This window comes from Salmo salar, chromosome ssa16 (assembly GCF_905237065.1).
Source record: "Salmo salar chromosome ssa16, Ssal_v3.1, whole genome shotgun sequence".
Classification (NCBI taxonomy): domain Eukaryota; kingdom Metazoa; phylum Chordata; class Actinopteri; order Salmoniformes; family Salmonidae; genus Salmo; species Salmo salar.
The window spans coordinates 14072428-14096795 of NC_059457.1; the positions used below are offsets into that span (position 1 = coordinate 14072428).

The 24368-nt window shown below is 40.9% G+C and overlaps 1 protein-coding gene across 9 annotated transcripts in view; it reads right to left on the reverse strand.

The window, feature by feature from the left end:
* fgd4a (FYVE, RhoGEF and PH domain containing 4a) overlaps positions 1–24368 on the reverse strand; it is a 108640-nt gene that overhangs the window by 32868 nt on the left and 51404 nt on the right. For 5 of the 9 annotated variants that reach the window (XM_014147948.2, XM_014147947.2, XM_014147951.2 and 2 more), the window contains exon 2: positions 9426–9509. In XM_014147948.2, coding sequence (XP_014003423.2) covers positions 9426–9509 — 84 coding nt within the window. Of the gene's footprint in view, positions 1–330; positions 945–1841; positions 6152–9425; positions 9510–22025; positions 22289–24368 lie in introns of those variants that run through there. The other 4 variants (XM_014147949.2, XM_045696995.1, XM_014147945.2 and 1 more) reach the window with 4 other exon arrangements.

Consider the following 24368-nt stretch of genomic DNA (forward strand, 5'->3'; position numbering starts at 1 on the left):
CATTCGCTTGTTTCCAAAAAAAAGTTTAGACCAACTCTGGTGGAAATCATGGCATTCATTTCGCTCAAGACAGTCATAAGTAAATCCTCAAGAATGATCCAATGAAAATGATCAAAGACATGTATCTAGCATCTAACAAAAACAATCATAATGACACATGAAAAATATTCTCCCCAGTACTGAACTTTATCACCGTATTGCAAGGCTGAGGAGTCTTCACATGGAGCAGAGAACTGAAAATAGGCCAAAATACTCGGTCCTCTTAATCTTTCAAGACATCCGGAGAGAGGAAGAGTGAAGAAGATCCGTTAAAGGAAAAAATAAGTTTACCTCAGGTCAGGGTCTGTGTGTTAAAGCCTCCAGTGTGCTGCTGGTGTTACCAAAGATATCTCCTCCGCTTAGAAGACGCCTCCCTGTCCTTGCCGACACAGATACACAAGAATGCATGTTTACCAATACAACCGGGCTCAGAGAGGATGAAGGAATGTATCAATCTAACAAAACCACTCACCCTCTAATCAGAGATAAGAGCAGCGTATCCACATCCTTTCCCTCACAGAGAGAGAGAGAGAAAATAACAGAATTGACCAACCACGATGGCTCTAGGAATATATCTTGTTTTTAAGCAGACATTTGAAAAAGCTGAATCTAATTTGTGGTATAATTAGGGATGTGCATCTTTCCATTTCAAGATGATTCGATACGTGTCTAGATACATGGGCTACAATACGACACAGGAACGATACGTTTTAGTTTGAAACGATTCGGTTTGATTAGAGGAACGAATCGATGCAATTCGGCGCGATGTGATTCGATGCACTAACATATGTTACATAAACACGTTCATTTTACATTAAAACCTGCTGCTGATGGAGCTTATGAGCTGGGCATCTGAGCTAGATCTGTCTGAGCTGACTTCTCTCTCTGTGTGTGTGTGTGTGTGTGTGTGTGTGTGTGTGTGTGTGTGTGTGTGTGTGTGTGTGTGTGTGTGTGTGTGTGTGTGTGTGTGTGTGTGTGTGCGCATGCGTGTAATTGATGTATAAGTCTATGGTGAATATAGACAACTAAGCAGATCCATAGCACAAAAAAATTGTGAACCGCCGATTTGTAACGTTCGAATCAATTTTCTGCCCGATGCATGCTAGATTTAGATCGGTTTGGAGTGTCACGTAAGAGCATAATGCCTTTGTTCCAAAAATCCATTGATACTTCTCTCTCTAATCCCTCTCTCACTAATCCTGAGACAACATGTGTGTCCCGACACTCAAGTGAGAGCTGTGAGTAAAAACAATAGGCACACCTGTCTTTCTGCACCCAGCCACCACCCAGAGAGGGGAGTGTCTGTGCTTCAGACTATAGCTGCAAACCATGGTCTAAGTTACTGTTTTTACTCCTAACCTAAAATAGACCAGAGCACTGTGCCCCAAGGGGACACCCCACTCTCAGCACACTGCATATCTAACAGTATTTATAATCAAATCTGCCTGGGATTCAAAATGGGTGGTAATTCTCAGTGATTTCCAGTTATGAGCAGGGTTGTGTGAGTGCACACAAGAAAAATGGAAGCAATTCCAATTTTAAAGTGAATACATCCATAACATGAGTGAATATATCCCACAATCCATACATCTTTGGACTCCTGCATGCAATTATGAAATACTGTGACTTGATATCATTATCTAATACTTTCACTGCAAAAGGCGACAGTTGTGGGAATAGTCTAACTCCAGAAATATATGTATACCAACCACAATAGCAGAATCATCTAAGAAAACAGAGAAAAACATTAAAGAGAGGCGGGGATAAACTGAATCACTGGCATAACCTGAGAATAAACTCACCCAAAGCCTCTTCTAGAGAGTAGTAGGAAATCCTTACAGGGCGGATAAGGCAGCTCAAGCCTCCCGTAGGAGTAGTAGGGAAAGTCTGGCAGTAACACGCAATCTTCCCATGCAGGCAGGCAGGCATGCACTGCAGCTCCGAGCTAAGTGACTCAGCGCAGCGGAGAGACTCACCAATAAGGAGAAGATAACTTCTTCCTTCCCTCTCTTCTTCCCTCCACCCCCCCTTCTCTCTTTCTCTCAAAACAACTAGAGGGATATAAGACACATAGTGCATAGTGCACAAACTCACGTGCAAACACACACCAGCACACTTCACCACAGCACTATCGTCGCAGTGATAAGGGGAAGTAAGGGTAAACTGGCTCTGAAAGGATGTGTAATTCAATCAAATGTTATAGAATGTGCTGGATTACAATGAAATGAGAGAGGGTTGATGAACATATAGCAGCCCAAAGTCCTTTATGATTATAACTAATCAACTTCAGTAACACCTTGACTGACATGTCACTTTAGGCCTACTAGCCTACGTGGAGGGTCGTATAATATAGAGATGAACCCAGGGAACAACCCAATATGATCAGGATTAAATTGGTCTGATCTTGGTTCTAATCGAATACACTAAAGATTACAGCAGTGAGACACATAAAACAAATCATACCTTGAGTCATACACTAAAAACAACTCACAAAACTACGCACACCCACCTTCCACATAAACCTTAAAGTGTTTACCAAATTCCTCATGCTCATTTTGCTGGTCTGATTTGTTTGAATTTTATGAAAGTAAAAGTCCCTTTTTCAGTCTCTTTCTCAGGGTCTTTCTTTCTCAGGCTGTCTACACACACAGCACAAGGACGGAGACGGTGAGAGACTAGAAAGAGAAAGACACAAAGTTAGCCACCCACAGTATTGGGGAGTAGTGAACTAAGTTACATGTAGTTCAACTAGTCATTTAACTACATTTTTCAGTAGCTTGGTGGTAGTTGAACTAAGTTCAAATCAAGGAAGTGTTTTCAGTAGTTAATTACATTTTTTGCCATGTAGCATTGTAGCTAACTACTGGAACTACACACCACATTTTTTGCAAAAATAAAATAAAATATGGGTGAAGTAGGCAAAATTTCCTTTCTTTTTCAGCAACAGACCTGCGTAATTCTCACTTGAAATATTGTTTTTGTGTTTAATAGGCTAAATTTCACAAACATACGATCCCAAAGTTATCGGTTCTTGCAATTTGTAGTCAATTGTCACACCCTGATCTGTTTCACCTGCCCTTGTGATTGTCTCCACCCCCTCCAGGTGTCGCTTGTTTTCCCCAGTGTATTTATCCCTGTGTTTCCTGTCTCTCTGTGCCAGTTTGTCTTGTATGTCCAAGTCAACCAGTGTGGGTTTCCCCCCTGGGCGTGCCTTTTCGATTCTCTTTTTGCTAGTCCTCCCGGTTTTGACCCTTGCCTGTTTCTGTACCTGCCCGCCTGCCTGACCATTCTGCCTGCCTTGACCTTGAGCCCGTCTGTACCTCCTGGATTCTGAACTGGTTTTGACCTTTTGCCTGTCCACGACCATTCTCTTTCCTACTCCTTTTTGGATCAATAAACATCTAAGAGTCCAATCATCTGCCTCCTGTGTCTGCATCTGGGTCTCGCCTTGTGTCATGATAGTCAATGACATTTCAGATAATTTTTCACAAAGTAGTTTGGATGTAGTGAACTACTTTTTCAAAGTAAGTTTAGTTAAGTGCTTCTTCCAGGGTGAAGAACTTGGTAGCTTGGTAAACTATATATTTCAGAGTAGCTTCCTGTGGCATATTGTATCGGAAGCCACATGACCACTTCGGGAACTCGCAGCCCGCGCAGAGGAGTTGGAGAGTGGGATATGTTGGAACAGTAATCACCAGAAAGAGTTTGAGAACCTCAAGGCATTAATCATGCATGCTCCAGTACTGAGTTTCTAGGATGAAAAGCTCAAAACCAAAATCTCAGCAGATGCCTCTAAAGCAGGTTTAGGTGCAGTGTTACAGCAGTATGCCACTAGATGGCGCCCAGTCACATGCCTCCAGGGCTCTGGCAACTTCTGAGTGTAACAAACTATGCTCAGATTGAGAAAGAGGCATTGTAACTGTCATATGCATATAAGATTTTCCATGTGTTTATCTATGGTAAAACAGTGTGGGCCAAAACAGATCATAAACCTTTTGGTTACTATTGCAAAGAAGGGTCTGGCGTACACACCACCAAGGGTACAGAGACTGTTTCTAAAACTTCCGAAATATGACTTGCAACTCAAGTACAGGCCAGGGAAAGAATTGTTAGTGGCAGACACATTGTCCAGAGCTTTAGACAGCTCAGAACCAAACCAGATATACGAGCAGGACGACACCATACATGTAAACCTTATCAGAAAGAGCTGCCCAGTCTCAGATGAAATGTGGACAGTTATTTCACATGCTGCTGCAGAAGATGAGTGTTTGCAAACGGTGATTCAAGCCATAACATACGGGTGGTCTGTACAAGCTATGATATACCCTTATGGTCAATACAGGGATGAGCTATCTGTACTCGACGGAATTCTGTTTAAGATTTCAAGAATTGTGATACCAAGTGGGTTACAGAAAAACATGCTGATCAAAATACACATGGGCCATCTAGGGATGGAAAAGTCAAAACAATGTGCAAAAGCAGTGTTATTTTGGCCCAAGATGAATACTGATATAGAGCAGACAATCAGAGCCTGTGAAACATGCCAGAAATACAGAGCAAAACAGAGCAAAGAGACAATGTGGGTTGAGGAAAAAGAGGTATTGAGACCATGGGGCAAAGTAGGAATAGATCTCTGTTCTCTGGAGGGAGAACAATGTTCTACTGATGGAATATTACTCTCATTACCCAGAGAGCTTTGCTGAAGGACACTACTGCTAGTCAGGTGGCAGGTAGCCTAGTGGTTAGAGCGTTGGACTAGTAACCGAAAGGTTGCAAGATTGAATCCCCGAGTTGACAAGGTAAAAATCTGTCGTTCTGCCCCTGAACAAGGCAGTTAACCCACTGTTCCTAGGCCGTCATTGAAAATAAGAATTTGTTCTTAACTGACTTGCCTAGTTAAATAAAGATAGAATAAAGGTGATGACTCCCATTAAGTCATTCTTTGTTCGCCATGGGGTCGAAGAGATTGTCTGTATGGACAATGCCTCACAGTTCAGCTTTCAGTGATTCTTCTAAACTGTACGGGTTCGAGCATGTCACATCCAGCCCACTGTACCCACGGTCTAATGGGTTAGTGGAGAACAGTGTCAGAACAGTGAAACTACTGGTTAAGAAAGCTCTAGACTCAAAGACAGATCCGTAACTAGCTTTGTTAAACTACAGGGCTACTCCACTAAAACATGGTCTGTCTGCTGCAGAGCTGCTGTTCAACAGGAAACTCAAACGAGGTTGACAGTACTCCTAGAAACAGAGAAGGATGACAAGGTCATTTTTAACACACGGCGAGATAAGAGTGAACAGAAAGGAACTATGAAAACGGGTCCAAGGTGCTCAGTGCACTCAGTCCAAATGATAGAGTGAAAATGCATGATGGTAAAACGTGGAGCCACGTGACCACTTGAGGGACGTGCAGCCCCCGCACAGGAGTTTAAGACCGGGAGATTCCAGCTCAATGCACTATACTTGTGCGGCGACGGTTAACTTGAACAAAGAAGAACTTATGTTGTAAAGAACAATTGTTTTCTTTAGTATTTCTTAGACAATAAGATACAACACTTCCCCAACACTGGCCACCCACTGCCCTAGTACTCTCCCGAACACTCCTTATTTAACAACTGGATGCCACTCTCTAGCCTCCTGTAGCTTTCTGTCTGTTCACCTCCCTATACAAACATCTACAAACACCGCATTTAGCTACGCTACCATTTCTCCCCAGCCAAAACCAGTATGAAGTCCAAAGTAAACGTTACAATGTCATACTACCCATGAGCAACCAACAAAAAAACAATATTAACTTTCCTGCGGTCAAATGACCAAACCGCCCTATAGTGGCCTCAGGTGTGGAATGTTATTCATAATTTTCATAATTTCAAAATGAATAAAACCTTTTTTTAAACGTAGAAAACTGGTGTTTCTATGTCAAATGGTTTTGTTATATTTCAGTCTTCTGTGATGTATATAAAGTGTAATATTGGGATGTAAACTCAAAATGGAGTAGATTTCAACTCTATATCTCACATGGTTCAGGTATCTTATGTTTTTAAGCCCATAATTATGTGTGTGAGGTGTATACAGTGCATTCGGAAAGTATTCTTCCCTTTTTCCACATTTTGTTACGTTACAGTTTTATTCTAAAATTGATTAAATAAAACATTTTCGTCATCAATGTACACACAATACACCATAAGGACAAAGCAAAAAACTGAAATAGCTTATTTACATAAGTATTCAGACCCTTTACTATGAGACTCGAAATTGAGCTCGGGTGCATCCTGTTTCCATTGATCATCCTTGAGATGTTTCTACAACTTGATTGGAGTCCACCTGTGGTAAATTCAATTGATTGGACATGATTTGGAAAGGCACACACCTGTCTATATAAAGTCCCACAGTTGACAATGTCAGAGCAAAAACCAAGTCATGAGGTCGAAGGAATTGTCTGTAGAGCTCCGAGACAGGACTATGTCGAGGCACAGCTCTGGGGAAGGGTACCAACAAAAATTCTGCAGCATTGAAGGTCCGGAAGAACACAGTGGCCTCCATCATTCTTATATGGAAGAAGTTTGGAAGCTACAAGACTCTTCCTAGAGCTGCCCGCCCAGCTGAACTGAGCAATCGGGGGAGAAGGGCCTTGGTCAGGGAGGTTACCAAGATCCCGATGGTCACTCTAACAGAGCTCCAGAGCTCCTCTGTGGAGATGGGAGAACCTTCCAGAAGGATAACCATCTCTGCAGCACTCCACCAATCAGGACTTTATGGTAGAATGGCGACGGAAGCGACTCCTCAGTAAAAGGCACATGACAACCTGCTGTAACGTAACAACATTTGGAAAAAGCCAAGGGGTCTGAATACTTCCCGAATGCACTGTACTTTTGTTTCAAAGTAGATTTGTTTAAATGTAACCGGTGTGAAATGGCTAGCTAGTTAGCGGGATGCGCGCTAATAGCGTTTCAATCGGTGACGTCACTCGCTCTGAGACCTTGAAGTAGTTGTTCCCCTTGCTCTGCAAGGGCCGCGGCTTTTGTGGAGCAATGGGTAATGATGCGTTGTGGGAGGCAGTTGTTGATGTGTGCAGAGGGTCCCTGGTTCGAGCCAGGAGAGGGACGGAAGCTATACTGTTACATTTAAGACTACCACGAAACACTCTGTGTGACCCTGATTTAGCCTGCAGTAAAAGGTTAAATGGAAAGTATAAACAGAAGTAAAGAGATCTAAAAGTTGAGAGAGATCTAAACCATCTTTCTTACGTTTTGCAGAAGTCTGTGCAGAGAACTGTGAGTGGAGCTTCCGCATAGTCGGCTATCTGTCGTCGTGTCTGTCACCGTGTCGTTCAGAATTTCTCGCAACAGTGTAACGCAGATGTACAGGTTCTCAGATTTTAACAGTCAGCTCATGACAGAACCTACTGTATAGCACAGGAAGCCAGTATTCTATTCTAACACACACATACATGGGCAGTTTAATGCATCTACTGTCCTGTGTGTATGGGATATACATTTTGAACACACACACACACACACACACACACACACACACACACACACACACACACACACACACACACACACACACACACACACACACACACACACACACTCCCTGTGACATCAGCTGTTGGGGAATGGAGGGTATGGCAGGCATTTCCTTCCATCCCTTTATTAACCAGTCTGACCAGTAGCTATTCCTCTCTGCAGATATCTCATTGCATGCTTTCTTAATGCATAGCTTTAATACTACGGTAGCTACTATATCATTACCAAGGAGACACAAGGTTAACAATGTTTAGGACCTCAAGACCCTCAACAAAAACATTGTCTAAAAACCTGCGACCCTGTGCATTATCTGCTACCTAGCCTTTAAAAGTACCAGAGAATCCACTCTGCCACTCTGGATATTTGATGAGTTTGAAGAGTATATTGTGCCAAACAATATGTCTAAAAATAATCAATATCCAAAAGGGTAGTTTTGAGATATTAATATTTTTTACTGTTGAATAAACGTATGTGAAAATGTGTATTTCAGAATGTTGACATAATCCATATTTGAGAGCACACTATGAGGAGTATAATGACAGCAAGATGTGGTCTGTATAATGTACGGTTCACAGATCATAGGGTCTTATAGGAGGCATGTACAGGTCTAAAAAGGGCCTAAAATTGCCACTTTCATCATGATTTTCTCAAAAAGTATTTGTTATACAAATGTAAAAAGCATTTGAAACATCCTTCCTCCAAATGAAGTAATAACTATGTGAGAATTGCCAGAACAATCTGAGATACCCAAAATATTTTCAGACTATGCTGGCGTGGAATCACCTTGTAGTGAAAAGGAGAGTTAAACCCAATGTTCGAGTAGCAGTTCCAGACTGAACTCCCAGAGACATAGAGACCAGATGACCAACTACAACAGACAGACAGAGAGACAGACAGACAGGAGGATTTACAGTAAGGCCTGTTGAACCACCCAGACCTTCATCAGATGAACACTCCCCTCACCCACTAGTTCACAGTCCAATTTTAGATTATAGGCTACCCCCTCTGAGGCTGATCAATGGGGAAAACTGGAGAAGAGGGATAGAGGGAGGGAGGGAAGGAGAAAGGGAGTGAAGGAGGGGTGGCATATGACAGGACAGATGCATTCAAGGGGGGGTGGCAGATAAACACAGAGGAAGAAATAGAAATACAATGAATAGAAGGAAAGGACAGACGAACATAGAGAGAGAAAGGGGGTAAGAAGACTGGTAGATGAGAAGTGTGGCACAGAAGGGAGAGACTCATACATCATTACTGCTTTAAGCCACACCCACACACACCCACACCCACACTTTCTGTGAACCTGTGTGCTGCCAAGGGGAGTGTTTCTACACTCCAGCATGCATTCCCTTGCCCTCTGCACCGCCCATCTAATCTGGATGGGACCACATTCCTCATATTTACCCTTTCATTCTATTACTTTCTTTTTCTCTCTGCCCTAAACAAAAAAAGACTATGTAGCACAGTATGAATGTATGTGGTGACACCTCTGTCCCCAAACAGACATACACTCTGTCCCACATACCGTAGCTCACACGCAGCATTGGCTTAACACCTCATGACTACACTTGGTTTAACTGAGAAGCATTGACAGTTTTATCACCTCGGGCTGGGGGAAGGAAGGAGAGAGCTTTTAGAAAAGGAAACCACAGTACAATGAGCAGTACACCATGCTGACATCTACACAGCACCGTAGGGCCTGTCATTTCACAAAGGTTAAATACTCCTCTTTTAGTACAGTAGACTACAGTAGCTAATGACCAGAAACTAATAGTAGGAGAGAGGGGAGATGAGAGATAGCAAGATTAAAAGAGGAGATTGTGATATTGAGAGTGAGAAAGGGATCAAGTTGACCTTTAGCGTGTTCGATCTTCACCCCGACACAGGCCTCCTCATCAGTGTTCTTGGAATGGAAACAGCTGGGCTTTCCTTTCTTTTCTGCAATGACAAGTCCAAATGTTACCAAATGCGAATATATCAAGTTTACTGTAACGTATTGTAGGACACACCAAGACCCAAACATTCACCCAACATGGAAAGAACAGGGGCAAGAGGAACCAGCCTGAAGTAGTTTATAGAGCTCAATGATTTATTGAATAGGAGACAGAGAGAGAGAGAGAGAGAGAGAGAGACAGAGAGACAGACACAGAGAGAGAGAGAGATTCGAATTCTGGATTCTCTTGTGTAGCTTTTGCAGGATTCTGGACAGCAGCTATATGCATATTTGGAGCAATTCTGATCCTCTGGTTCACATGAGGGGAGAGAGTTATTCTTTTATTTGTTTGGAAATAAAATAATATTCCATCCCTCAGAGATTTAATTCTAATTAGTTAGAATGTGATATGTAGGGCATCCTCACTAGGGAGAGCTAAAACACTCACCAGAGCCATTTCATATGCACATAAAACATTAAAGAGAAAACAGCCATGCTATTAATACTGTGATAGGCCCACACACATACAGTGCATTCGGAAAGTATTCAGACCCTTTGACTTTTTCCACATTTTGTTACGTTACAGCCTTATTCTAAAATGGATTAAATAAATTAAAATCCACATCAATCTAAACCCTAAAACCCAATAACAGGTTTTTATTAAAAACTGAAATAGCTTATTTACATAAGTATTCAGACCCTTTGCAATGAGACTCAAAATTAAGCTCAGGTGCATCCTGTCTCCATTGATCATCCTTGAGATGTTTCTACAACTTGATTGGAGTCTACCTGTGCTAAATTCAATTGATTGGAGATGATTTAGAAAGGCACACACCTGTCCATATAAGGTCCCACAGTTGACAGTGCATGTCAGAGCAAAAGATAGGATTATGTCGAGGCACATATCTGGGGAAGGGTACCAAAACATTTCTGCACCATTGAATGTCCCCAATTACACAGTGGCCTCTATCATTCTTAAATGGAAGAAGTTTGGAACCACCACAACTCTTCCTAGAGCTGGCCGCCCGGCCAAACTGAGGAATCGGGGGAGAAGGGTCTTGGTCAGGGAGGTGACCAAGAACCCGATAGTCACTCTGACAGAGCTCCATAGTTACTCTGTGGAGATGTGAGAAACTTCCAGAAGGATAACCATCTCTGCAGCACTCCACCAATCAAGCCTTTATGGTAGAATTGCCAGACGGAAGCCACTCCTCAGTAAAAGGCACATGAAATCCCGCTTGGAGTTTGTCAAAACTCTCAGACCATGAGAAACAAAATTCTCTGGTCTGATGAAACCAAGATTGAACTCTTTGGTCTGAATGCCAAGCGTCACATCTGGAGGAAAACTGGCACCATCCCTACGGTGAAACATGGTGGTAGCATCATCATGCTGTGGGGATGTTTTTCAGCGGCAGGGACTGGGAGACTAGTCAGGATCGAGGGAAAGATGAACGGAGCAAATTACAACGAGCTCCTTGATGAAAGCCCGCTCAAGACTTCAGACTGGGGTGAAGGTTCACCTTCCAACAGGACAACGACCCCTAAGCACACAGTCAAGACAACACAGGAGTGGCTTCGGGACAAGTCTCTGAAGTTCCTTGAGTGGCCCAGCCAGAGCCTGGACTTGAACCCAGTCTATCATCTCTGGAGAGACCTGAAAATAGATTTGCAGTGACGCTCCCCATCTAACCTGACAGAGCTTGAGAGGATATGCAGAGAAGAATGCGAGAAACTCCCCAAATACAGGTGTGCCAAGCTTGTACCGTCATACCCAAGAAGGCTTGATGCTGTAATCGCTGCCAAAGGTGCTTCAACAAAGTACTTAGTAAAGGGTCTGAATACTTATGTAAATGTGATATTTCAGTTTTTATTTTTAATAAATTAGCAAAAATGTATATCATGGGGTACTGTTTGTTGATTGATGAGGGGGAAAAAATATTTAATCAATTTTAGAATAAGGAGTAACGTAACAAAATGTGGAAAAAGTCAAGGGGTCTGAATACTTTCTGTAGGCACTGTATACACACACACAAACACATGCAAGAGTAAGTGCACACACATGCAAAATGTTCCGATCTTTCTTAAATTTCAACCAGAAACAGCACCCACAGTCCAACGTTTGCCGTTACGACAGTAACAGTCAGGATGCTGAAGTCCAATACTAACATCAACCGGACATTCTCGATGTTACAGTACAGAGGAAACTGCCATAGAAAGTGAGTATTGAGTATTTAGGGGAATAGACAAAATGCTTAGTGTGGGGCCATGGAGGGGGGTGGGTGTGTGTGTGTGGTGTGAGGGTATGATATCCGGCTGCAGGGATTAAAGAGGGCTTTCTACACCCACCATCTGGACTCCTCATGCCAGGCTTTCCAGCTGTTCACACACACACACACACACACACACACACACACATTTTAGTATAGATTGCAGAAAGCGTGTTCCCTATCCAAGGCAGTGCGCAGTACAGTAGCAGTACATACATACAGTTGAAGTTGGAAGTTTACATACACTTAGGTTGGAGTCATTAAAACTTGTTTTTCAACCACTCCACAAATTTCTTGTTGACAAACTATAGTTTTGGCAAGTCTGTTAGGACATCTACTTTGTGCATGACACAAGTAATTTTTCCAACAATTGTTTACAGACAGATTATTTCACTTATAATTCACTGTATCACAACTCCAGTGAGTCAGAAGTTTACATACACTAAGTTGACTGTGCATTTAAACAGCTTGGAAAATTCCAGAAAATGATGTCATGGCTTTAGAAGCTTCTGATAGGCTAATTGACATCATTTGAGTCAATTGGAGGTGTACCTGTGGATGTATGTAACGCCCTGGCCATAGAGAGGGGTTTTTGTTCTTTATTTTGGTTATGCCAGGGTGTTACATTGGGTGGGCGTTCTATGTTCATTTTTCTATGTTTTTGTATTTCTTTGTTTTGGGCCGTGTGTGGCTCCCAATCAGGCACAGCTGTAGTTCGTTGTTGCTGATTGGGAGTCACACATAAGGAGCCTGTTTTTCCTTTGGGTTTTGTGGGGGATTGTTTCTGTTTAGTGTTTTGCACCTGACAGGACTGTTTGGCTGTCGGTTTTATTGTTTTGTGTGTATAGTGTTCTTACGTTTATTAAAATTCAAAGATGAACACTAACTCCGCTGCACCTTGGTCTACTTTACCACAGACAGCCGTTACAATGTATTTCAAGGCCTACCTTCAAACTCAGTGCCTCTTTGCTTGACATCATGGGAAAATCAAAATAAATCTGCCAAGACCTCAGAAAAGAAATTGTAGACCACCACAAGTCTGGTTCATCCCTGGGAGCAATTTCCAAACGCCTGAAGGTACCACGTTCATCTGTACAAACAATAATACGCAAGTATAAACACCATGGGACAACAGAGCCGTCATACCGCTCAGGAAGGAGAAGCGTTCTGTCTCCTAGAAATGAACGTACTTTGGTGCGAAAAGTGCAAATCAATCCCAGAACAACAGCAATGGACCTTGTGAAGATGCTGGAGGAAACAGGTACACAAGTATCTATATCCAAAGGGAAACTAGTCCTATATTGACATAACCTGAAAGGCCGCTCAGCAAGGAAGAAGCCACTGCCCCAAAACCTCCATAAAAAAGCCAGACTACGGTTTGCAACTGCACATGGGAACAAAGGTCGTACGTTTTTGGAGAAATGTCCTCTGGTCTGATGAAACACAAATAGAACTGTTTGGCCATAATGATCATCGTTCTGTTTGGAGGAAAAATGCTTGCAAGCCGAAGAACACCATCCCAACCATGAAGCACAGGGGTGGCAGCATCATGTTGTGGGGATGCTTTGCTGCAGAAGGGACTGGTGCACTTCACAAAATAGATGGCATCATGAGGAAAATGATGTGGATATATTGAAGCAACATCTCAAGACATCAGTCAGGAAGTTAAAGCTTGGTTGCAAATGGGTCTTCCAAATGGACAATGACCCTAAGCATACTTCCAAAGTTGTGGCAAAATGGCTTAAGGACAACAAAGTCAAGGTATTGGAGAGGCCATCACAAAGCCTGACCTCAATCCTATAGAAAATTTGTGGGCAGAACTGAAAAAGCGTGTGTGAACAAGGAGGCCTACAAACCTGACTCAGTTACACCAGCTCTATCAGGAAGAATGGGCCAAAATTCACCCAACTTATTGTGGGGAAGCTTGTGGAAGGCTACCCGAAACGTTTGACCCAAGTTAAACAATTTAAAGATAATGCTACCAAATTCTTATTGAGTGTATGCAAACTTCTGATGCACTGGGAATGTGATGAAAGAAATAAAAGCTGAAATAAATAATTCTCTCTACTATTATTCTGACATTTCACATTCTTAAAATAAAGTGGTGTTCCTAACTGACCTAAGACAGGGAATTCTTACGAGCATTAAATGTCAGGGTTTAAATGCATTTGGCTAAGGTGTATGTAAACTTCCAACTTCAAATGTACATACATACATACAAGCATAAAGTCAACCCAAAATGCCCCATGATGCTCCAACCCCAACCTTCCTCTTCCTGTCACTGCACTTTGTTTTTTCAGTTCCTTGTTCCTGATCGCGCACCCTGTTCATCATCACTTTCTAACACAGGACAACAGAGCTGTGATCGGGCGCACTCAGTCCAGCGCAGCCCAGTGATTGGACAGGCCTGAGGAGTGATGGGCGCCATAGGTCAGTTATGGGGCACGGGGACGAACACTGTCAATGACAGCCATTCAGTCAGACGTCTGAGGTGACACAGAGATGACAATGATATTCATTGTAGATTAGGAGTGATGTGAGATGTTATGAAAGAAAAAACGAGAGACTATACAAAGCTCTGATGAAGGTGTCTGACACCGTTACTGTGCCTAGCAAAGTGTGGATGTTTGAATCAGGGCTATGTTTTGTTTTGTATGGAGAAATACCCACACAATCATGTCCTTCAAGGCAAATGACCTGCCAACCACCTGAGAGCTGTGGTGTTATCCCATCTACTGCAGTGTGTCAAATCGAATCAAATGTTATTTGTCACATGCGCTGAATATAACGGGTGTAGACCTTACCATGAAATGCTTGCTTATGAGCCTTCCCAACAATGCAGAGTTAAATAATTATAATAAAAATATAAATAGTAACACAAGAGAAATCAAATACACAAGAATGGAGCTATATACAGGGAGTACCAGTACCAGATCAATGTGGAGCTATATACAGAGAGTACCAGATCAATGTGGAGCTATATACAGAGAGTACCAGATCAATGTGGAGGTATATACAGGGAGTACCAGTACCAGATCAATGTGGAGCTATATACAGAGAGTACCGGTACCAGATCAATGTGGAGCTATATACAGAGAGTACCAGTACCAGATCAATGTGGAGCTATATACAGGGAGTACCAGTACCAGATCAATGTGGAGCTATATACAGAGAGTACCAGATCAATGTGGAGCTATATACAGGGAGTACCAGTACCAGATCAATGTGGAGCTATATACAGAGAGTACCAGTACCAGATCAATGTGGAGCTATATACAGAGAGTACCAGTACCAGATCAATGTGGAGCTATATACAGAGAGTACCAGTACCAGATCAATGTGGAGCTATATACAGAGAGTACCAGTACCAGATCAATGTGGAGCTATATACAGGGAGTACCAGTACCAGATCAATGTGGCGCTATATACAGAGTACCAGTACCAGATCAATGTGGAGCTATATACAGAGAGCACCAGTACCAGATCAATGTGGAGCTAAATACAGAGAGCACAAGTACCAGATCAATGTGGAGCTATATACAGGGAGTACCAGTACCAGATCAATGTGGAGCTATATACAGGGAGTACCAGTACCAGATCAATGTGGAGCTATATACAGGGAGTACCAGTACCAGATCAATGTGGAGCTATATACAGAGAGTACCAGATCAATGTGGAGCTATATACAGGGAGTACCAGTACCAGATCAATGTGGAGCTAAATACAGAGAGTACCAGTACCAGATCAATGTGGAGCTATATACAGAGTACCAGTACCAGATCAATGTGGAGCTATATACAGAGAGTACCAGTACCAGATCAATGTGGAGCTATATACAGGGAGGTACCAGATCAATGTGGAGCTATATAAAGGGAGTACCAGACCAGATCAATGTGGCGCTTATTTACAGGGGTACCAGATCAATGTGGAGCTATATACAGGGAGTACCAGTACCAGATCAATGTGGAGCTATATACAGGGAGTACCAGTACCAGATCAATGTGGAGCTATATACAGGGAGTACCAGTACCAGATCAATGTGGAGCTATATACAGGGAGTACCAGTACCAGATCAATGTGGAGCTATATACAGGGAGTACCAGTACCAGATCAATGTGGAGCTATATACAGGGAGTACCAGTACCAGATCAATGTGGCGCTATATACAGGGAGTACCAGTACCAGATCAATGTGGAGCTATATACAGGGAGTACCAGTACCAGATCAATGTGGAGCTATATACAGGGAGTACCAGTACCAGATCAATGTGGAGCTATATACAGGGAGTACCAGTACCAGATCAATGTGGAGCTAAATACAGGGAGTACCAGTACCAGATCAATGTGGAGCTATATACAGGGAGTACCAGTACCAGATCAATGTGGCGCTATATACAGGGAGTACCAGTACCAGATCAATGTGGAGCTATATACAGGGAGTACCAGTACCAGATCAATGTGGAGCTATATACAGGGAGTACCAGTACCAGATCAATGTGGAGCTAAATACAGGGAGTACCAGTACCAGATCAATGTGGAGCTATATACAGGGAGTACCAGTACCAGATCAATGTGGCGCTATATACAGGGAGTACCAGATCAATGTGGAGCTATATACAGGGAGTACCAGTACCAGATCAATGTGGCGCTATATACAGGGAGTACCAGTACCAGATCAATGTGGAGCTAAATACAGGGAGTACCAGTACCAGATCAATGTGCAGAGGTACAAGGTATTTGAGGTAGATATGTACATTAAGGCAGGGTAAAGTGACTAGGCATCAGGATAGATAATAATAAGGTATTTGAGGTAGATATGTACATGAAGGCAGGGTAAAGTGACTAGACATCAGGATAGATAATAATAAGGTATTTGAGGTAGATATGTACATTAAGGCAGGGTAAAGTGACTAGGCATCAGGATAGATAATAATAAGGTATTTGAGGTAGATATGTACATGAAGGCAGGGTAAAGTGACTAGACATCAGGATAGATAATAATAAGGTATTTGAGGTAGATATGTACATGAAGGCAGGGTAAAGTGACTAGGCATCAGGATAGATAATAATAAGGTATTTGAGGTAGATATGTACATGAAGGCAGGGTAAGGTGACTAGGCATCAGGATAGATAATAATAAGGTATTTGAGGTAGATATGTACATGAAGGCAGGGTAAAGTGACTAGGCATCAGGATAGATAATAATAAGGTATTTGAGGTAGATATGTACATGAAGGCAGGGTAAAGTGACTAGACATCAGGATAGATAATAATAAGGTATTTGAGGTAGATATGTACATGAAGGCAGGGTAAAGTGACTAGGCATCAGGATAGTTAATAATAAGGTATTTGAGGTAGATATGTACATGAAGGCAGGGTAAAGTGACTAGGCATCAGGATAGTTAATAATAAGGTATTTGAGGTAGATATGTACATGAAGGCAGGGTAAAGTGACTAGGCATCAGGATAGATAATAATAAGGTATTTGAGGTAGATATGTACATGAAGGCAGGGTAAAGTGACTAGGCATCAGGATAGTTAATAATAAGGTATTTGAGGTAGATATGTACATGAAGGCAGGGTAAAGTGACTAGGCATCAGGATAGATAATAATAAGGTATTTGAGGTAGATATGTACATGAAGGCAGGGTAAAGTGACCAGGCACCAGGATAGATAATAATAAGGTATTTGAGGTAGATATGTACATGAAGGCAGGGTAAAGTGACTAGGCATCAGGATAGATAATAATAAGGTATTTGAGGTAGATATGTACATGAAGGCAGGGTAAAGTGACTAGGCATCAGGATAGTTAATAATAAGGTATTTGAGGTAGATATGTACATGAAGGCAGGGTAAAGTGACTAGGCATCAGGATAGATAATAATAAGGTATTTGAGGTAGATATGTACATTAAGGCAGGGTAAAGTGACTAGGCATCAGGATAGATAATAATAAGGTATTTGAGGTAGATATGTACATGAAGGCAGGGTAAAGTGACTAGGCATCAGGATAGATAATAATAAGGTATTTGAGGTAGATATGTACATGAAGGCAGGGTAAAGTGACTAGGCATCAGGATAGATAATAATAAGGTATTTGAGGTAGATATGTACATGAAGGCAGGGTAAGGTGACTAGGCATCAGGATAGATAATAATAAGGTATTTGAGGTAGATATGTACATGAAGGCAGGGTAAAGTGACTAGGCATCAGGATAGATAATAATAAGGTATTTGAGGTAGATATGTACATGAAGGCAGGGTAAAGTGACTAGGCATCAGGATAGATAATAATAAGGTATTTGAGGTAGATATGTACATGAAGGCAGGATAAAGTGACTAGGCTTTAGGATAGATAATAATAAGGTATTTGAGGTAGATATGTACATGAAGGCAGGGTAAAGTGACTAGGCATCAGGATAGATAATAATAAGGTATTTGAGGTAGATATGTACATGAAGGCAGGGTAAAGTGACTAGGCATCAGGATAGATAATAATAAGGTATTTGAGGTAGATATGTACATGAAGGCAGGGTAAAGTGACTAGGCATCAGGATAGATAATAATAAGGTATTTGAGGTAGATATGTACATGAAGGCAGGGTAAGGTGACTAGGCATCAGGATAGATAATAATAAGGTATTTGAGGTAGATATGTACATGAAGGCAGGGTAAAGTGACTAGACATCAGGATAGATAATAATAAGGTATTTGAGGTAGATATGTACATGAAGGCAGGGTAAAGTGACTAGGCATCAGGATAGATAATAATAAGGTATTTGAGGTAGATATGTACATGAAGGCAGGGTAAAGTGACTAGACATCAGGATAGATAATAATAAGGTATTTGAGGTAGATATGTACATGAAGGCAGGGTAAGGTGACTAGGCATCAGGATAGATAATAATAAGGTATTTGAGGTAGATATGTACATGAAGGCAGGGTAAAGTGACTAGACATCAGGATAGATAATAATAAGGTATTTGAGGTAGATATGTACATGAAGGCAGGGTAAAGTGACTAGACATCAGGATAGATAATAATAAGGTATTTGAGGTAGATATGTACATGAAGGCAGGGTAAAGTGACTAGGCATCAGGATAGATAATAATAAGGTATTTGAGGTAGATATGTACATGAAGGCAGGGTAAAGTGACTAGGCATCAGGATAGATAATAATAAGGTATTTGAGGTAGATATGTACATGAAGGCAGGGTAAAGTGACTAGGCATCAGGATAGATAATAATAAGGTATTTGAGGTAGATATGTACATGAAGGCAGGGTAAAGTGACTAGGCATCAGGATAGATAATAATAAGGTATTTGAGGTAGATATGTACATGAAGGCAGGGTAAAGTGACTAGACATCAGGATAGATAATAATAAGGTATTTGAGGTAGATATGTACATGAAGGCAGGGTAAAGTGACTAGGCATCAGGATAGATAATAATAAGGTATTTGAGGTAGATATGTACATGAAGGCAGGGTAAAGTGACTAGACATCAGGATAGATAATAATAAGGTATTTGAGGTAGATATGTACATGAAGGCAGGGTAAAGTGACTAGGCATCAGGATAGATAATAATAAGAGTAAAATGAAGAACAGAGTGCAGCATATGATGAGAGCAATTTAATTAAGAACTTAGCAGTCTTATGACTTGGGGGTAGAAGCTGTGTCGGAGCCTGTTGGTCCGGTACCGTTTCCTGGACGGTAGCAGGGTGAACATTCTATGGCTTGGGTGGCTGGAGTCTTTTTACGGGCCTTCCTCTGACAGTCTGATATAGAGGTCCCCCACCTTTGTTTTTACACTGCTGCTACTCTGTTTATTATCTTTGCATAGTCACTTTACCCCGACCTACATGTACAAATTACCTCGATTAACCTGTACCACGACACGTTGACTCAGTACCGGTACCCCCTGTATAAAGCCTCGTAATTGTTTTTTTTAAACTTTTATTAAAAGTTTATTTAGTCAATATTTTCTTAACTATATTTTCTTAAAACTGCATTGTTGGTTAAGGGCTTGTATTCGGCACATACGGCAAATGTTGATATAGAGGACCTTCCACCACCCTGAGTGTGTGTCTGTCTGGTTGTGTGTGTGTGTGTGTGTGTGTGTGTGTCCACACACACTCCATTCAGTTCTAGTGCCACACACTCATCATGTCCCTGCAGTGTTAACATTTAAAAACAGCCTAGTAACAGTAAATACATGCAGTCAGCAAAAAGCAGAGCAGAGCTGCTGCGTCATTGACAAGCATAATTGACAACCTCTGAACATTTCTCCATCCTCTCCTCTCTCCTCCTTTCCTCTCCTCCTTTCCTCTTTCCTCAGGCAGTGCGATAACACCACAGCGATTCTCACAAAAGTGGCACTTGACCAAACATTTTTGCCAAAAAAGAAACACATTTTCCACAATAATTCCTCTTGGATCACTAAGATTAGGATCTGTATTTATCTATTTCATAATTATTGTTATGTTTATTGATAAGATTTTATGCAATTTACCACAATTTACACAACAAGCAAAGCAAAAATGATCATTACCGTAACAGTCCAAAAAAGTAATAAACAAATCAATTTCTAATATTTTTTTTAACATTGCTCACCTAATGAAAAGGCCTGAAGTAAACATAACACTGAAAACAAGTATGTTTACAATTAAATTATTAAAATGCATTTTGTAATTTATCTCACACAACCTTTTCTGAATTTTGTTATTTGTCATAATTATTGTGTGTACATGTTATTTTTATGTACAAATATTTGGAAAGAACAAATGGCACACTATCAGATTAAGACAAAATTACAAAGTAGACATTACGTTTTTCCTAATATTTCCTAAATATTGGTACATTGTGGTAATGACAAGCAGTTTTCAGAGATGACAATGCATGTTTTGGTAATGAGTATTGCATAGTTTGCCATTGAAAAATGGTACTGAGCTCTGTTAGAGATTCAGTAACCCAATACTTCATCAAATTGTGTCATTTGTTAATCCCAAATGACTTGCATAATACTCAAATCACTGATCTTAATGTAATTTACTAAAATACCCCTTATGTTAGTAGAAGTACTGCAATTACGTGCATGTATTTTCAAAAGTCAAAAGTGGACTTAAACATTAAAAAAACAGACTTAATTGTATTTATTTTTTCACCAAGGGGGACCTTTATATCCTGTATTAGGATGTGGATGTGTGTTGTTCCAAGGTATTCCAGATGTATTTCTAAATTGAATGGGATCCTATGGGCAAATGGTATAACATGATTCATATAAAGTATCTAAAAACGTGCGATATGGACCAAAAACTGTCTTGGGATATCAAACAACAGTATAGGTAAGTGCTAAAACAGGTACACATGTCAAAATGTACACACCACCTTTAAGTAGCGGGTTTGCTCTCTGCTGAAACACAAACTCCAGATTGTGGTTTTAAGTAAATAAAAAAAAAAATGATACACTAATTAAATAACTGATGCTTATTATCATATTAAAATTAAAGTTCTCATTACCGAAACGGACCTAAAATGATGCGGTAATGAGAAACATGTCCACAGTCACTGTGCTTTAATGTAATAAATATTATAGTTTAATGTAAACTTCAACTAGTATAGCATTTGTTATGCTTTATGCACAAACAACAGAAACATATTTGTGAGTTGTATTCAAAAAACGTTGTTTTTCTTAAGTAAAATTGTATAAAATGACTCAAGAATTTAATCCAGATGCATTTTGGTAATGAGAATTTGGGGATAAAAAAAAAAGATTCTGGGCAAAAATGTAAAATGTATTTAAAGTAAAACACTGTGCAATAAACTAAGCATCTTAGTCTTCAGAATTATAGTTTATTGTTGCAGATGCAACATGGTTTTCTAACTTAATTTGCCACTGCCATGGTTAAAACTGGTTTCATGAGAATCACTAGCGAGAGGTTCGGCTGATTCTACACATGATAAACACGATAAACAGATCACTGGCTTAAATCCTACACAGAACTGTACAATGTGTGCTCTGCTGATGCACTACGGACCCCCATTAAGTACTGTGGGGGCCTACACATACAGCATACTGTACACACGTTATTCTGTCTCTAGACTCACAATCTAAAACCCCATCTACACAAAACTACTCTTCCTCAGCAGCTTTACAACATAGAGCATCTATTTCTGGATATATTTGACAATGTGTGTGTGTGGGTGTTTGAGGTTTTAAAAAGAAAACAACACTCAACAATAATATCTGGACAGTACCTGAGTAAGCTCCTCTCCAGTAGCGCTGGGTTTTCCCATGCCTGTACGTAGTACACTGCCTCTCCATGACAAATCCCTCACAGCCCAAGTTTGACCAGAAAAGCAGATCAAATTAAGTTGGGTTAGTTAAGTTTGGTCTGGTCCTACGTCGCAGGTTTCCTCATCTGGTGGTTGTTGCTGCGTTGATGTGTTTGTGTTGTTTACCCGCAATGCTCTACTCTCTGTCTGTCAGTCTGTCATTGTACAACCGGTTCCCAGAATGCTGCTGGTGTCACCGGGTGGGGGAGGGACCTGCAGTTAATGTGTGTGTGTGTGCGTGTGTGAGAGTCAGTGGAGGTTCATCAGAGGAGGAAGGGGAGAACTATCCTACTCAGAGAATTTCATAAAAGAAAAATAATGACACATTAAAAAGGTTACCAATTTTAGATAAACTATACTAAATATATTCATGTCACCAAATAACTGATTAAAATACACTGTTTTGCAATGAAAGTCTACAGTAGCCTCAACAGCACTCTCTAGGGTAACACCATGGTGTAGCCGGAGGACAGCTATTTTCCATTCTCCTCTGGGTGCATTGACTTCAATACAGAACTTAGGAGACTCATGGTTCTCACCCCCTTCCAGAGGACAACCTTCAACTTATCAGAGCTCTTGGTTTCATTTTCTGAGGCTGGTAACTCTAATGAACTTATCCTCTGCAGCAGAGGTAACTCTGGGTCTTCCTTTCCTGTGGCGGTCCTCATGAGAGCCAGTTTCATCATAGCACTTGAGGGTTTTTGCGACTACACTTGAAGAAACTTTCAAAGTTCTTGACATTTTCCGGATTGACTGACCTTCATGTCTTAAAGTAATGATAGACTGTCGTTTCTATTTGCTTATTTGAGTTGTTTTTTAAATAATATGGACTTGGTCTTTTACCAAATAGGGCTATCTTCTGTATATCACCCCTACCATGTCAAAACAAAATGGATTGGCTTAAACGCAAATTCCACAAATTAACTTTTAACAAGGCATACCTGTTAACCTGTTAGGGCTAGGGGGCAGTATTGACACGGCCGGATAAAAAACGTACCCGATTTAATCTGGTTACTACTCCTGCCCAGTAACTAGAATATGCATATAATTATTCGCTTTGGATAGAAAACACCCTAAAGTTTCTAAAACTGTTTGAATGGTGTCTGCGAGTATAACAGAACTCATATGGCAGGCCAAAACCTGAGAAGATTCCATGCAGGAAGTGGCCTGTCTGACAAGTTGTGTTTCATCTTGGCTCTTTTTATTGAAGACTGAGGATCTTTGCTCTAACGTGACACTTCCTACGGCTCCCATAGGCTCTCAGAGCCCGGGAAAAAGCTGAACGATATCGAGGCAGCCTCTGGCTGAAACACATTATCGCTTTTGGCAAGTGGCCGATCAGAGTACTATGGGCTTAGGCGCGTGCCGGAGTCGACCCCATGCTTTATTTTCTTTCGTCTGTTTACCTAAACGCAGATTCCCGGTCGGAATATTATCGCTTTTTTTATGAGAAAAATGGCATAAAAATAGATTTTAAACAGCGGTTGACATGCTTCGAAGTACGGTAATGGAATATTTAGCATTTTTTTGTCACGAATTGCGCCATGCTCGTCACCCTTATTTACCCTTTCGGATAGTGTCTTGAACGCACGAACAAAACGCCGCTATTTGGATATAACAATGGATTATTTTGAACCAAACCAACATTTGTTATTGAAGTAGAAGTCCTGGGAGTGCATTCTGACGAAGACAGCAAAGGATAATAACATTTTTCTTATAGTAAATCTGACTTTGGTGAGTGCTAAACTTGCTGGGTGTCTAAATAGCTAGCCCTGTGATGCCGGGCTATCTACTGAGAATATTGCAAAATGTGCTTTCACCGAAAAGCTATTTTAAAATCGGACATATCGAGTGCATAAAGGAGTTCTGTATCTATAATTCTTAAAATAATTGTTATGCTTTTTGTAAACGTTTATCGTGAGTAATTTAGTAAATTTAGCAAGCGTCCCACCTAGCCCGTAGAGGTTAATTGAAATGTATTCCAGGTGAATACCTCATGAAGCTGGTTGACAGAATGTCAAGAGTGTGCAAAGCTGTCATCAAGGCAAAGGGTGGCTACTTTGAAGAATCTCAAATATGTTTTGATTTGTTTAACACTTTTTTGGTTACTACATTAATCCATGTGTTAATTCATACTTTTGATGACCACTATTATTCTACAATGTAGAAAATAGTAAAAATAAAGAAAAACCCTGGAATGAGTAGGTGTGTCCAAATCTTTGAGTGGTACTGCATATTTCTGTCACATCTGTCGTCAGGAATGGA